Source organism: Physella acuta, unplaced genomic scaffold (assembly GCF_028476545.2).
Source record: "Physella acuta isolate Inbredline_101_S28 unplaced genomic scaffold, ASM2847654v3 ptg000708l, whole genome shotgun sequence".
In the NCBI taxonomy this organism is placed as follows: domain Eukaryota; kingdom Metazoa; phylum Mollusca; class Gastropoda; family Physidae; genus Physella; species Physella acuta.
This window is the reverse complement of record NW_026732227.1, coordinates 1,888-19,557: the sequence shown is the minus strand read 5'-3', so window position 1 is coordinate 19,557 and position 17,670 is coordinate 1,888. Positions and strand designations below refer to the sequence as shown.

Sequence of the window (17,670 nt, the reverse complement as noted above, 5' to 3'; positions counted from 1 at the left end):
GAGAACTGTGCCACAGAATGTAACTGCAGCACAAGAGGTACATCAAGATGTGACCCCACGCAAGGATGTCAGTGTAAAGCTGGCTGGGCAGGAACTTGGTGCCAGGATGATATTGATGAATGCTCAAGTCTTGTACCACCATGTCCTGTAACATCAAGCTGTGTCAACACATTAGGCTCTTTTTATTGCCAGTGTAAACAGGGATATTCTTTTGAAAACAATTCTTGTACAGGTATTTTTTTATATGTATTTTGTTACGGGTGTTATTGTAGTACTTTTATTTTACTTAAATATTTAAAAATAAAATTGTTTTATGTAGCACATTTGAAATTTAGAAACATGTTAAAACAAAAGAATCATGTACTTTGTTAAAGATATCAATGAATGTTTGAGTTCCCCATGTGACCAGATCTGCACTAACACACAAGGCAGCTTCCAGTGCTCTTGTTATTCTCATGGTTTTATTTTTAATGGAACACTATGCAATGGTTGGTATATTCGCTTTCTTTTCAGAATGTTATAGTTTTTATTATAAAATGTTCAGCTTCCACCATAAGGTACATCAAAACTTTAATTAAACAATAATCTTATGTGCTATAATATTCTCTAATTGAAATCTGTATTTTCAATAGAAATAAATGAATGTGCAGTAAAAGAGTTAAATAACTGTGACCAGGAATGTAGGAATACAATTGGTGGATTTGCTTGTGAATGTTATGAGGGATATGAATTAAATGATACAACTAGAAATACTTGCATTAGTAAGTGCTCATTATATTATACAACTTAACAATTTAATGTTGTGTAGATAGTCAATATTTTTAATTGCATTTCTTTTTACATGTATACAATGAATTTTAGTTGGCAGATCATGTGGTATTAACACATGTATTGCAATTTTTCAATTGTTGACAAATCTTTAAAAGAATAATACCATAAAAATAAACTGGTATGGTAATATGTTGTTAAGAAATAATTATTACGTTTTTATTTTGTGAAATTTAAGTTAGCAGCCTAAATCAGAAGTGTCCTGCATCAAACATCTGTCAACAGTTGTGTGTACTTTCAAATAATACCCAGATTTGTTCATGCTTCTCTGGATACAGCATGATTAATAATTCCTGTGTTGGTATGTTTTTTTTCTTGCTTCTGTTATTTTTTTTTAAATGTAAAGTCAAGTACAATAAACAATATTGAATGGCAATTGCAAGTATATGAATATAATTTTTTTATAAAATTGAAAATATTTTTCTCTAATTTATAATGCACAATTGAATAAGGAATTACATTATTACATGTTCTTCTGTTTAAATTTTTTCTTAGATATAAATGAATGTGAAAATAACCCTTGTGTTGGTGGTAGATGTATCAACAGTAACGGATCATTTTCATGTTCCTGCCAAAACAAGACAGAACTTTTAGAAGATAAAAAAACTTGCAGAGGTAATTATCCATGTTTATATCATAGCATGCAAATAGCTTTTGTTGACAAATGAAGAACAAGTAATTTGAGTTACTCTGTAATTAATTTTTACTGCATGATTAAAGATTTCAAGGCATGGCATTTTGAATTGATTTTAAATAATAATAATGTTATAAAGCAAGCTTTGTTTTATTCTATTTAAATTGCATTACATTACTTATTAATTAATTTAGTTTTTTAAAAACAAATTACCTGTTTCATTTTATCTCTACAGCTTGCCAATACGGCTTCTATGGCCCCAACTGTGCTGAAAATTGTACCTGCAACACTACCAACACCAAACCACAAATCTGTTTTATTGAAAATGGAATCTGTGATTGTTTAAATGGCTGGACTGGTGATGACTGTAGTACTGATGTTGATGAGTGTAGTACAAATGATGTTGTATGTCCAATCAATGCAGAGTGTGTCAATGCCCCTGGTTCTTACAGATGTGTCTGTAAAATAGGCTATTTCAGTTCCAGTACTGGTTGTTTGTGTAAGTTAAAATGTATTATTTGAGCTGGTAGACAAATGTAAATAATAGTTATGTGTGTATAAAGTCACCAACTTAAGTATAAAAAATATATCAAAAATTTACTGAAATACAAATACTAAGCACAGTGACTATCAATGATTGCATAAGTTTTCTGCACACTTTTTAAGGTGCATTGAAGTTTTAAAGATATAATGGCTTAAAGAGCACAAACTCATATTTAAATTTCCTGTACATTTAGTTTGAGGCCTTAACATGGCCAGTTTAGTAGTATCATATTTTTAGCGCAATTTCCATACGGACAATTGCGATTATTAACTCGTCATTTCTGGATGGATGGATGGATGTGTGTCCGCAGCTTTAAGTGGTATCTCCTCCTCAACGAAGCAATATCGAGGACTAGTTCCAAAAGCAAATATGTTAAGCAAGTTCCAAGGATGGTTGTGGGCCAAAAAAATTCCGGGAATTCCTTCCTGGATTTCCCGGAAAAGCCAAAAAACCTCGAACAAATGCAGTTTTTGCTCCATATCTCGGCAACCAGACCTTTTAGCGACTTAAAACATTTACCAATCGATTCCTGCCATAATTTAGACCAACATTGCTGAAGAAAGTTTTCAAAAATATCCTTTCGTTCGGTCACAAAAAATTAATTAAGAACATTTAAACTGAGCATCGTGTAGGCCTAAGATGATTTAAACTGAGCATCATGTAGGAGTTTATAGGAGTTTTTTTTTAAAATAGCACACAATGTAGATATTTCTTATAAATTTTGTCCTACAATCTATTTTAGCATGTGATGAGAACCACTATGGCCAGGACTGTAAGAAGATTTGTACATGTGTAAAAGACAACAGCAATAACTGCGATGCTGCCAATGGAACTTGCACATGTAAACCAGGCTGGACTGGCTCTAACTGTGAAACAGATATAGACGAGTGTTTGAACAACAGCTACTGCCCAGATATACATGATAGTTGTTTTAATTTAAATGGTTCTGTAGAGTGTAGATGTCATCAAGGATATCAGAGAATTGGTGGATCTGACTGCCAAGGTGGGTATTAGACAACTCAAAGTAGAACATTATGGGTAAACCTCTCCATTCCCCCTATAAAACTAACAGACTCAAATAAAGTGAAAAATTAAACTTCTTTTTCATCTTAACTTTTAATTTTGTATTATTGAAGAGAATATCCTCCTTCACATGTAAGTATAACATTTCAAAATTTAGTTTGCTGTTTGGCCAATCAACACTGACTTCAGCCTGCTTTTCTTTGTTAATTTGTTTTTATAGCCATTGTCCACCAAAAACAATTTGCAAGACAGCAGTTATTTGAGTTAGGAGTTTTCTCTGGAGCCTTTTCTGCCCAGGGTCAGAAATCTTGATTTCTGGAGTTAGTAATTTAATGCTGTCATGCCTAAAAATCCAAAAAAAGTAAATGACATATTGGGATATTTAACTTCTCTATATTTATGTACTTATATCATAGTTTTTGTTGTAATGAAGCAATGCTTAATATTCCCATTATTAGTTCTTTTGTAGTCAATCTGAATCATAGTTCTGAGAAATGTTCACAATTCTTGTATGTAGGCCAATATTTAATTAATACATTTTCCTTCCCTGTACTTTCAAGACTGATTATCTAGTTTTAGAAATAAATAATAATTCTATTTATCTCACCAACTCTTGGGTAATAATTGCAAATAAAATAAAAAGATTGAAAATAAAAAGCTATTCAAAACTCTGTTTAAAAAATCAGATGTTTTTTTTTTAAGTTATTAAACTATGAATAAAATCCTCCAAATATTTTTAGCTGTATATCAAAATTACAGAATGTGCAAATGTAGTCATATTATTCTAATTGTTTTCAGATATAGATGAATGCTTTGATCCCACCTACTCTTGTGATGAGACAAAACAATGCATAAACGCACAAGGCTCATTTGATTGTGTATGTAAACAAGGTTATCTGTATGTCAACAGTACTGTTCCCTGTAAAGGTTGGTATTGGTGTTTTTTCAAAAACTTGTCTTATAATATTTATCCATAACTGGTGTGCACATGCACTTTTTCTTTTGATGCACAATTATTTATTGTTTTATATGAATCAATGTTAGTCTTCTTTTGTTTGTTTGCATTTAAATAACATTGTCTGATATATCTTCTTCAGTGAATTTTCAAAGCTTTTCAATGCAGCTAAGACTGAATATTGTACCAGACCCTAATGTTTTTATTTACAACACAAAACAGTTCATCTCTCTAAAATTCAGCATTGAAGATAGTGTAAGGCTATTTATAATGTTTTACAGTTGTTTTAAAATATACTATAAAATATAATAAATGAGATTATCCATATATCATGTCATTAATTATTTTTGTCATTTTACCCGCTCCAACCATTACACCTCATCACAAAACACATTACCAGTTAAATGATATCACATTTAAGAATAAATCCTCCTCCCTCTAAAAAGGCAAATTTTATTCCATGAATTTGTGTATATTTAAATTCCAATGAGATAAGCAAACATTTTATATGATGATAATTTTTGTAACAAAAAGTAAGACATCTATTTACTCAAAGTTTCTAAAACCCCTTAACTTCTTTGTCACAAATGTCTGAAACTCGACCCTTAAGAGTCTGGCCTCATTTATGCATGACTTGTACGTCCTGCTAGAAAAGTATTACATGTAGAATTTAAAAGAAACAAAATATTTCAGCTAAACAAGTTAGGTGGAGATAAAGTGGGAAAAGAATTTCTTCCATTTGTCATTTCAAAGTTTACGTAAGTACAATAATATTTACTATATTGTAGAATGAATATTTTTCACAACTATCAGTATTAGTAAATGATCTTAATGATGTCATATTCAAAACTAGAACTGTTTCTTTGAAAAATGTATTTTAAATGAGCACTAAGAGTTAGGACAAAACCTAATTTGTTAACAATACAATTTTTAAAATCACTTCAATTTAGTTCCACAAATGATCTAGCAAATTTGTATTATATAATTGCCAAAAATGAACAGTTTACCATTTTGTAACTTGTTGCAGAAATGGCTCTATCATAGTTCATACAGCCATTGTGGTAGACATGACTTATACCAGCACTCCTGCATATTCTGCATCAAAGTTTGCCATCAGTTTAAAAAATAATCAAAATATAACTGTTGGTTCTGATATAGTAGAAATCATGAATATTTTAATCCAAAATCAACCAAGTGAGTTGTAATTTCAAATTATTGTGAAATAAAAATTGTTGTTGCATTTATATTATGTTTACATAGGTAGATGATTTGTAAACAAAAAGTTTTAGTATTAAATTTTATCTAAAAGCTTAAAGCAGTTTTTCTTCCAAGTGCCAATAAAATATTTACTCTAAACTATCTGCATTATTCACATATTAAACAATCTTATAACTCTGGAAGCTGTTTTATAAAATGTAACACTTATCTATTTTAAAAAGTGTTTCACCTGATGTTAATCTACTTTATGCTAATTATCATGTTCATTATTTATTATTAGTTCCAGACAAGACTTGTGACCTGTACACACAGCTCACACAAGCTTGTTTATCCAGTGATAATTGTTATAAGAATCCTCAGAATCTTACAGAGTGTCCAACAATTATAAATGATACAGGTATATTAAAATGGACAGTATACTATGCTAAATATACATATTTAGCTACATTTGTCTTTAGGGAATGAGAAACTGCTGGGATGTTATTTAACTATTCCTCATGTGTGAATTTTACAGTTAAGATATTTATTTTATTAACAGACAGATTGCCCTTAATTCTGGGACTTTCAATTGGGATTGGTTTGTTTATTATCATCATTGTGGTTATTGGTGTGTTTGCTTTTGCTCATCAAAAGAATTTAAGCAAATATCATCTATATTCAAAGCCTCTCAATGAGTAAGTATAAAATGTAAATCATGTATTTATTTGTAATTTTTTTATTATTATTAATTTTCTAAATAGTGTATGAAATAATGTTTTAGATTTAACCAAACTTTCCTTACCCTAATTTAGCATTAAAAAACCCAATGTTAAATAACCTAAATTAGTTTTTTTTTAGTAATAAAAAGCATACAAAAGAAGAAACAAGTTATCAATCCTTTGAACTACCTCCTGTCATGGAAAGTGATCCAGCCGCTGAATGCTTAAAGTATAATCCAGTTCTTTCTCCTTTTAGTGAAGCTATATATAATGAAAACATGATGTACTGAAATACTCAAAATTTCATATTTATTTAAGTATTTAATGTTTTCAAAAAATATTGTACTACCTGCATTAATAAATAATAAGTAGGCTTACATTTTTAAAAACTGATAAACACATTGAATTGATGGCTAGCAATTATGAATATTATAGATAAATATAGGATTCATTTGGACTGTATTTAGCAATTCATTGTTAGACTTTGTAAAAAGTATTTGCAGTTAGACTATTTATCGTAAAATTGTTTAAAAATTGATACATATGATTTTGCTTAACCTACATATTGAACATACAACAGCTCTTTGAGAACAGAGATTTTACAAATTGCATTACAAAACTGCTGTAAAGTAGCCTTTGCATTTGAAAACTATTAATTTCCAACTTGGATTGTAGGCTGTACTGTCATAGGCTAATGTATTATTCTTTGCTCTGAATAACTTTGCCAAAGCAATTTTGGCATGATTTAATTTAGGTTTTTTTTGTGTGATGTTTAAAATTCTATATTTGAGCTTGATATGTGTGAAATGGAAATAAACATATACACTATAGCTTACCTATATGTTGTCATGTATTCATAGCAGTAACAGAAAATTTGTAGACTAAATGCATCAGCTAACACCACCAACATTGGTTGATCAAAAACTTTGTACAGGTGGAAAGTTAAATTTAAAATTTATCTTTCATTTACTCTTACATATAGCCACACTTATAGTTATTTTTTAAATAAAAGCCACGAATGCATTCTACTACCAAAGATCATATAAATATTATGATGATTTGATCATAGTTCTGGTTATTGCTAAAATGACTATTACCTTTTAATTAGTCTTGTTTGCTATTTTGATTAATTTAAGTAATGCATTTTTAAATAAAAATGATTCATTTTCAACATTTATAAAAATACGTTAAGTTAGGCACACTTCATCTTTTTACCTTTTCATGTATTGAGGAAGTATTGTAATCGTGCACAAAATTGAAATTGCGATTTTTATAAATGTCTACATTTTACACCTTCCTGAGGCAGAAAAAACTTAGTTAGTTTCCAATTGTGTCCATATGTCTGTGTGTGTGTATGTGTGTGAACATGATAACTTGAGTACCATTACAGCTAGGTTGTTGAAATTTAATATATAAGTTTTATATCAAATTTGTAGTTCTGTATCAACTTTTCAGCGATTTCCGTTAACAGGAAGTGAAAATTATTCATCTTTCGATTTTCCAAAAATCTATAGCTTGAGTACTGTGCTGATAGATAAAATTTCACATATAAGTAAAAGATCTTATACTCTGTTTCTGTCAAATTTTGATCAATTTCCAGTGAACCTAAATAATACTTTACGCAATTTTTGTTTTCTCTAAAAACGCATATGAAGTACTAATGTTCTGAACTATTATACTCATATCATTTGCTGTTCTTTTTTCTCTGAAATTCTATTCTATTTTTAAAAGCTAAGTATTTAAACGTTGATTAAAAATTATGACTATATCCCAAGTTGCCTTCTCCAGAATTGTTATATAAGACTTTTTGAGAAAGTTTAGACAAGATCACTCCTGCTTTATTTTATTCATTTGATGGTATTTTAGTCAATATAAAAAATCTGTTTTGTAGTTTATTCAAATCAGTCTACACAATCGTTAGAACGATAATGAGTTATTCTGAAAAAAAATTAGCAGTTTAATGTTAACTTAGCTTATACAATTTAAAAACCATTTCAAATTATTTACTTCTTGAGAATAATAAATAAATTGCTTTCTCTAACCATTAAAATTTAAACAACAAATATTCAACAAAACTTACAAGCAAATAGATATTTAACAGATAAAACAAATACATCTTTAAAGTTAGTCATTCTTTAATGTGCCTGATAAAATATTTGATAAAACCAGTCTTGTTGTGAACTGTTTTAGAACTTGAACAATTAGCATGTTTTCTATTGCTTGGAATTCCATTACATTCACTATTTATATATACTATCAACTTTTGTTAAAATGAAATAACAAATATTTTATCTGCTTTGGCTGTAACACTACCCACAGTTCTTTTTTTTTTTCTCAATGACTCATCTGTGGGCTCAGCTTTGACCTAGGGATAGCATACTACTTGTATGTATTCTATACATTTCACTATTTCATTGGAAACAGCATGATGTATACATTGGTTCTTATATTGCTGCTATTATTGCATTTGCAAGATTAATTGCATTAGTGTTTTCTTTTGCAAAACAGGAAAATTATGATTTTTCTGATCTGTATTTGAAGCAATAGTATAGGAAAACATAATGTTCCAAAATTATTTAAGTACATAATAGAAAGGATGACATTTTGATCAAGCAGTAACAAAGCTATTAAGAATGGTAGAATATATTTATTTGCATATAATTACATCTCTGTTCACTATACTATATGGCACATACGAAGTTGACTCTTATTACTTAATTGTGTTGGAGGGCACCCTTCCAACACTAAATTTAAGATAAGAAGAAGGGGAAGGAAGTTTTAAGCATTAAATCTTATGTAATTAAAAAATTTAACATGAATAAAATAAATTTAATTTATATTTCTCTGTGTATTTTAATTTTTTAAATATTGATTATACTGATTATATTGTAATAAAAAAATGAAAAAAATAACCAGTCTTATGCTTAACTTTAAGAACAAATTTTATTATGTGAGTTGTCTTTCAATTTAATAGTCATCGGTTAAAAATATATTTCTATACATTTTAGCTATAATAATATAGCCTAGCAATGACAGAATGCAACCAGTTGGAGGGTCTGTGCCTTTTCCACTGGGAATTTAGTATATTATAATTCAAAATTTCACTGTCACATGAACTAAAACTTTGACAGAAATATCTTTAAAAATAATAAGGATTTTTTTAAAAAGTGGTTCAACATATTAATGATACACAATATGAATTACTTTCTAGCTATGGTAAAAAAAAATATAACATTAAATTAAAAATAAAATAAATTAAATACAAAATCGAGCATACGTAGTAGAAGGGCTGATGGCCCTCAACTCAACATGTGAAAGCCAGAAAAAGGAGACAGGTATAAGTTTTTGTTACCGATCCTTTTATCATATTAGTGATGGGCTAGTCCCATATGCTTTTTACATAGATTGAGTCACTATCTCAATTTAACTCATTTAAATAATGTAGAAAGGCACTGCATAAAATCAAGCCATCTTTTTGGACATGGGTAGTAAAAGTGGAAAACTTAAGTAACTTTAGACCAGCATTTAAATTCAATACTATTTGAACATCTTGTGTAAATTATTATAATACTGCTTAAATTAAAACCAAGTCTAATGAAATATTTCCATTTCTCAACAATTTAGGACCAAGATACTAATCACTAAAACTGTAAGACACTTCATACATAGAGAGTGTATAAAATGTCGGAAATTAGTTGTCAAATAAAAATGCATTGAATTTCATACATTTGCTAGACAATCTATAGAATACCTAAATCAAATTAGGCAGATTTTAGAATATTATTATGGTTGAAAGTGCAAACCCAGACATAAAGCTATGCTGTCTATTTGGATGCATTATCAGGAAACTGACCACTATAGCAAAGAATTTCATCCATCTTAAATGTTATGAATAATAGGGATTTTCAATCTGTGCTTCAAAGTGCATATTAGGAAGCTCTCTTTTACCTGCAAAGCTAGAGTATGTAAAGTGTGTCTCATAACATCTCACCTAAACAAGATATCTTACAACAAGGTATACAAACAGAGAAAAAAATAAAAACATTGATTAAAAAGTGTACCAACAATACAAATGAAAGAAACATGCAACGATGAAGGTTAAGCTGAAACCACTGTTGATAATTAAAAACATGAATAGATGTGTATTTCAAAGAATCCTTTTTTTCTTCCACTAGTTTTGTGTGCTTAAACGTTTGGATAAAGACCATGTTGGTTTTAAAATAGAAGGTTAAGGGGTTAATATTTGAAGTTAAATTTTCAGTTGTGATTGTTTATTGGACTTTTCCAATCTGGATGTTTCACGTTTAATATGAGCAACTTTCTAATTCAGTCTTTACAGTGCATATGCATTTCATGTAATGCCTAGAAAAATTATAGAACACAGATAATTCACACCTTGCCTTACAACAACAGAGATTGCTAAATTGCCTAGGTATTCCATAAATTCTAGGATTTTATTTGTTCTGGTGACATATAGGTGTATACAACTCCATGTAAATTTTAATATATGAATGAAACAGGCAAAGTGATGTACAAAAAAACTATTGTTTATTATAATTAATTATATCATACTAACGATTACTTATGTTGTTAAGCATAGATTAAGTTCAACTGTTCACTTGTGGATCTTTTCATAAACCTGTGGGTAAAAAAATTTAAAAATATGTCATCAAGGTAGAGCTTAAGATTAAAAAGCATGAAAATTTATTTTAAAAAAAACCCTACTTCTACTTCATCTGAACCAATCATTGTGGTCATTCATAATAAATGTATATTTCCAAACTTTGTACTACTTACATGTTCCATGTCTAAGTCATTAGTTCCAGATTCAGTTAGTTGATGGTATGGATTGTGAATTTTATCATATTCTGGATTAGTGGCTATTTCATTATAAAGACTGTTAGCCTCTACCGCTTTGTTGGCAACTTCATTGTCTTCTTTGATGGGGATTTCATTGTATGGAGAGTTGTTTAAATCTGCATTCATAACAATTACACTATTTTGATTATTCTGTATTTCATTGTATGTACTGTTAGTTATTTCTGAATCCTTAAATGGTTTATTGTAAGCGTGATAGTCCTCAGTTGTTTTGTACACAGCGTCATTTGGTAATGGGGATATCAGTTGTCTTAGAAAAAGATTTAAGAAAACATTAGAACTCTGCATCTTGAATGTGCTTCCATGACAGACTTTATAAAAGGATAATTTCACCACAGCATTATTATCACACAGTTAAAGGCATACATTATTTTTGCACAATCATTGCAGATAAACTTTTAGTGATTTACATAATTACCAAGATCCACATATTAACTAAGTTAAAATAATTCATCAAAATGTCTTATCTTGACTAAATTTGTGCTATGAAACCATTATGACACATTCATTACAAAAACTTACGGAATAATTTCAATATATTCTTCCTTAACACGTTTATGTCTTCTTTTTCTATAGTACAAGATAACAAACACCACAACAGCTATTGTGATGATGACAAACAGGCTAAGTCCAACTGACAGTCCAATTATTAATGCAGTTTTGTTTTCAGCATCTTAAAATAGTGTATCTTATTTTATTATTTTAAATAAGTATTTATAGGACAAACATAATTATAAAGTTACATGCTACTTATAGCCTGTATTGACATTGTAAGTAATATTACCCTTTCAAAAGCTGAGGGTCAATGGGGTAGATAAAATATAGTTCACATGTTTCTATTAACTTGGAATATGAAGGGACAGTGTGGTCAGGATTAGGCTCAGCCACCTTTACTTTTCCTAATGTCATATATTCAATTTCAAATATATAAAATGGTAAAACAAGCACAATAAAAATATATTTATAGTTTAAAGAGAACAGTGTTATATAAAATGAGTTTGCAAATTCACCATAAATTCTGCATATTTTTTTTCATTATTTTTAATGAATTACCTATGATTTTACATGATGCTACTGTGTTCTCTTTGTATGATGTACTAGATGAGCAGTTCTTTAACACAGAGTACACTTCACATGAACTTGGTAACTTTTTCACTATTTACAAAAATGTGTAAATGTGAATCAACTGTAAAATCATCCATCTTACTTAAGTATATTTCTATTACACATTGTCTAAATTTCTTGTTATATTATTTTTTTTAAAAGTGATTGAATAATTATGAATATTTTTATTATCAACTCAAAGTTTAAAAAAATGTGTTAAATAATATTTCATTTTACTTGTCTGATACTCAGACACTAAACCAATATCATTTATTATTCTGAATATCTGTTTAAAGTCTAACTGTTTCATAATGAAATGTATTTAAATTTTTTATACACTTGAGTTCATTGAAATGTATTAGACAGAGAAAAAAAAATATAACAACTTGTATTGACTTACATGAAGTGTTACAAACAGAAACATCTAGTACTTCAACTACTTCAGAACCAATTGTCAAATTTCCAGCTTTGTTTAGCTCAAAAGCAAATGTTGACGCTGGGTCTGAGTTAGAGTCACTGTACAATTGATCAACCTGTAGTTCTGTATATGCAATAACTGATCCATTTCTATATGAAAAAAAATGTTTAAGGTATAAGTTGTCTTTAAGAATATAATATTTTACTTTACTATAATGTATTGGCGTATATCAACATTATAAATGAATTCAAGGTTTTATTTTAATGAAGATATAAAGTAACAGTAATTACATCACAAAATTAAATTTGTAAAATACTTACACCAGTTTTTTTATAATGAAAGGCAAAATAGCTTGACCAAGTTTTTCTTTACCAAATTTAGTTAACTGAAATAAATGTTGCAAGATCCCTTTAAACTGTTTTAAAACCAAAAGTGATTTAACGTTGGTTAAATTCCATTTCAAAGATCTACACAATTACAACAAAATTGCTTCTGTCGCTGATAACTATTATTTAACCAATATATATATATCAAAAGCTTTCAAAGAAATATTATGGATATTTGAAACAATAATATCCTAGATGATTATTTTATCTTAATTAGACTAAATAAAGCACAAAAGCAACCCTTCTTAACTTTCTAGTCTAGATGTATGTTTTATAATAAATAAAACTTACACTATCTGCAATTTTACTTGATAATTCTCTTGATTCTCTCGTAGTGGAAATAAACAAGAATGGGTTTATTTTTTCATTGGGATACTGAAGTTGAACAGTCAATGGGAATGAAACATAATTCACTGTATGGAAACATCAGCAGTTGAATCAGTTGATTACATAATAACTTTGTGATTTTGATGTTAATAAATGTATTTAGACATCATGTGGCATTTTATGGTCTGCACATGTCTAGTCACATTATAAGAGCATTATATTCCCTGGAATGCCTATTGGCTCAAGCACTAGAAACTGAGTGTTGGGTCTCTGATTGATTCCCCTATGGGACAGCTTGGTCTAGAGGTAGATCGCTAGGCTAATAACCCAAAAGTCTCAAGTTTGAATCTGGGTTCAACTCAGTAGGATGTCCCCGAATCCACTCAGCTCTAAAGAGTACCTAAATCAAATTAGGGAAAGTAAAGAGATCACTGAAACAGATGAACTCTAGGTTATCTACCCCATATGTCTTAAGCACGAACAGGAAAATACGATGATTAATTCTTTTAGAATTCACCTATGCCAATCTACTTTCTAAAATGTACAAAAATAAAATTATCAGCTGATTTAAAAAGTCACCTGTACAAGCAAATTTGTCATTTGTTTTTGTTAAATGTCCAGGTTTACAAATACATTCATATGATCCTTCTGTATTGCTACATGTTGTAGTTTTGTAGTCACATTGGTAAGATGGATCAAGACACTCATCTATATCTGTAAATGTAAAATGTTTGAAGTGTAACTTAAGCAGCTCATTTAGATTCAATTTTAATGAGAGCAAAAAAAATGTGAAATTGAGATGCTAAGTTTTAGAGCAAAGTATCATTTACGACATGAATAGGAATATTAACTTACGTATTGGACAGAGTGGCCTAGCGGTAGAGAGCTGGACTGCTAACCCAAAAGTTTAGAGTTTGAATCTGGGTTCAAGTCAGTACACCGTCCCTGTCCACCCAGCTCTGATGGGTACCTTACTCACATTAGTGTAAGTCAAGGGGGCTAGGTATAGTACTGACCACATTATCCCTACATATATTGAGGCTACAGAAACAGGTGAACTCTACTTCACTTGCACCGTAGACCATCAGGTTTGAAAGGGAACTTTACTTTTATAAGATAAATATCAATGATAAAATAATTTATCTGACCTTTGCAAAGTGGGCCAATTAATTTTCCAAATCCTTCATCACATCTACATTCTGCTGATCCATTTATATTAAAACAATGGTCATCAGCATCTGGACAGTAGCAAGTGTTTAAACATTCATTAATATCTGTCTCACAATGAACTCCAGTCCAGCCGGGCTTTCATGTACAGGATCCATCAATATTATTGCATTTCTCAGTGTGAAGCTGAACACAATTACACTTTTCACTGCAGTCTTGACCAAATTTCATTTTACTACAAGCTAAAACAAATATTGTAAAATAATTAAAATTAATTTTTAAAACTTTCATTTTCAATTTTTAATTTACAAAACAATAAGTCTTAAGGCTTTTCAGTTAGCTGTGTCAATTAATGTTTGCTCAAAACTGTCAATTTTTTTCTTTTTTTATAATAGGTTCTAATATTAATATATTATTTGGGCAAAATAAAAAATTAAATAATAAATGAAAAATAAATAAAAATGTAAAATACTTACGAGTGCAACCATGGTTTGATTTAAAGAAGCCTTTATCACAGACACATCTATATGATCCCAAAGTGTTAACACAGTTTGAATTGTTCTGACATGGATTGATTTGGTAGTTACATTCATTTATATCAGTATTACAGCCTGTGTCATTCCATCCCTTTAGACACTCACATGTTCCATTCTCAGGAAAGCAAATACCCTTTGTTACATTACATGTGCAATTTTGATTACAACTGTATCTGTTAGTTCCATAATAACATTCTGAAAACACATGGTAACAATGTAGGTTTCTATGACTCTATCTGTACACTTAAATGAATAATTAGTTTAATAATAAGTCATTATTATTACCATTTCAAGGGAGTTATTTGTGTTTAAATTGCTTAGAATTTATGTTTTTTATCTTTAATAAACAAAACAAAAATAATTTTTTCAGAAGCATTTTTCATTAAAATATAATTAAATGGTTAAATATTTTAATAATTTTACTTAATTGGTGTATTAAAATAGGTTCAAGAATTGGTGATTAATAATGATGTGTATGTGCCTTTAAAAGAAATACAAAGATAAAAAGGATGTTCACATTACCTGTGCATGTATGATTAGTTAAGTCAATGTATCCTTCTTTACACTGACATTCAAATGATCCACGTGTGTTAATACATGTAGACAATGGCAGACAAGGAAAAATTTCACTAGAACATTCATCTTGATCAATCTCACACCATGTCCCAGCCCAGCCTGTTTTACATTGACATCCAATTTCAGCATCACTACTTGACGTGCCTTGTATGCTGCAGTTACATGTAGTTTCGCAGTTATCTCCCCAATGATAAGCATCACATGCTAGATGAAAATAAACATTAAAAAATTATGGTTTTTTGGAAAACATCATTTGCATTATGAGAACTTATACTAAACTATATTATTGCTTTAAATATAATATTTTCAGAAACAAAAAATTATATTAAAAACAAATAAGAGTGGCAAAATAAAAATAGAACTGTAAACTATAGCAGTTTAAGAAAAAATATTCACACGCTTAAATAGCATATGCTGGAAACAATGTGATGTACCTGCATTATTATGATTGTACATGTAAGGAGAGCAAACACAATGCAGTCATAAATTACTACTCTTTTAAAAATAACTTATTTTACCTCGACAGCTTAATTTATCATTTTGCAGTTTATAGCCTACAGGGCATGAGCAGTTGTAGGAGCCCATAGTATTAACACAGTTTCCATCACACTTGTTATTTTCTGATTTGCATTCATTTACATCTAAAAAAAAAAAATTTGATTAGTGATTTATTTTTAATTTTTACAGAATGGCTAGATATTTTCTAGTAAAATGTTTATAGTTAATTTTATTCTTAAAATAATGTGTTAATTTCATAATAACAATAAAATGATTATTCTTTTTGTTGTTTTTGATAGAAATATTTCAAATTGTTTTAAGTTGAGGAACAGAAATGTTTTACTAATGTTAATAAAACAGGGTTACTAAAACCTACTTGTATTTTATTATTTAATTATGTTAAACTCCAATTGTTAAAAATATAGTTGAAAAAATGTCAATTTTAAACAATGCACTAGCTCACCAATGCAATCAAAGTTATTAGTGCTAAGAGTGAAGCCAGTATGACAGAAACATTGAGGTGCAGTTAAGATAAAAATTGACGCAAGGGTCCACAGCTGAAAAAATAAAATTGTTGGGTCACAAGGTATGGCACACTAAAATTAAAATGTAATGTCTCTTTTAAAAGTTTCTAAAGTTAACAGTAATTTTATTGCTGATGCACACATTAAAATATTATCTTAAAAATCTGTTAGTAAATTAATGAGTACATATTTTTTATTTATAAATTTTTTTTTTATTTTAAGAGATTTTTAAAGCAATTTAATTTTTTTTTAAAAGTTTGAGTATATATATATATTAGTAACCTCAAAATACTTATTTCAAAATGAATTCTTTAAAATTGTATAAAACTGTACTCAATTAAATAAATATTATTTTGTTATGTATAAAGTTCATTATAATGAATATGTTTCAAAATAAAAGCAAAACAATATCGACCATTATTCTAATTATATTATTATTAATACTGAATTACCTATACAATCAATGCCATCTTCTTTCAGAATAAATCCACGTTTACAAAAACAGCCTTGAGTGTCATTATTGCAGCGATATGTGCATGTTGTGTTGACTGATTTACACTGATTTATACCTTTAAATTAAAAATAAAGTGAAGATTAAAATATTTGATTATTCGTCTCTTGTTTACTATCCTCATAAATGAATAGTATCAATGTTAAGATTTAAATAAATTTTAAAAAATAATGTTCACCTGTTTCTGTTTTAATACATGCATTTTTGGAGCTATTAAAACCAGGATAACAGGAACAATTAAAACTTCTTAGAGTGTTGGTACATAACTGATCACAGTTATCTAGTTTATCAGCACACTCATCTATGTCTAAGATATTTTTACAATGAATAATATACAAAATAAACAATGTGAAATACTTTATTTTAAAATATTCCAGATTATTACATCGTAATATTTAATTCTTTAAAAAATGATAACAAAGGTAATTTACTCTAAATATTAATAAATGGTATATTATATGTTAAGATGACAAATGTGTAGTATGGATTCTTTATGAATTTTAACAATTTCTTCATATTTTGTTTATTCTATTTTGATTTTAGAAATAGAAAAACTACTTGCCTACACAATTGTTGTTTACAGTTTGGTAACCACTCTGACAGTGACACAAAAAGCGTCCATAAGTATTTTCACTGTCAGCATGAGAATCACATGGTGAAGTTTGACATTCATCAAAGTCTGTTAATACAATATATTTAATAATAGTCTTAATATACAGTGCATAAGGAATGTTGCTTAAATTACATGTATAATTCTTTATTTATTAGTTTTACATAGCTAACAACTTGTTTTTAAAAATAGTGTCTACTGTACTTTGTTCAGTAAATGTTTTTACATTTATAAT

General features: G+C 28.8%; 2 protein-coding genes across 2 annotated transcripts; one reads left to right on the top strand and one right to left on the bottom strand.

Moving 5' to 3' along the window:
- The first annotated feature begins 1,197 nt into the window (after positions 1–1,197).
- On the top strand, positions 1,198–6,483 carry LOC131949647 (protein delta homolog 1-like). The gene is made up of 11 exons (XM_059311493.1): positions 1,198–1,210; positions 1,324–1,443; positions 1,698–1,922; positions 2,749–3,009; positions 3,828–3,956; positions 4,127–4,239; positions 4,678–4,742; positions 5,012–5,178; positions 5,483–5,599; positions 5,741–5,876; positions 6,040–6,483. Exons 1-11 carry the CDS (start codon positions 1,198–1,200, stop codon positions 6,188–6,190), a joined length of 1,497 nt encoding a protein of 498 aa, XP_059167476.1. The 3' UTR covers positions 6,191–6,483.
- A 7,755-nt stretch (positions 6,484–14,238) lies between these two features.
- LOC131949650 (neurogenic locus Notch protein-like) lies at positions 14,239–17,127 on the bottom strand. Its single transcript, XM_059311497.1, has 7 exons — positions 17,004–17,127; positions 16,767–16,883; positions 16,254–16,347; positions 15,811–15,933; positions 15,239–15,496; positions 14,657–14,911; positions 14,239–14,422 (listed from the first exon to the last, which is right to left on the bottom strand). The coding sequence occupies exons 4-7, from the start codon at positions 15,875–15,877 to the stop codon at positions 14,322–14,324; spliced, it is 681 nt and encodes a 226-aa protein (XP_059167480.1). The 5' UTR covers positions 15,878–15,933; positions 16,254–16,347; positions 16,767–16,883; positions 17,004–17,127; the 3' UTR covers positions 14,239–14,321.
- Between the last annotated feature and the right edge of the window lie 543 nt (positions 17,128–17,670).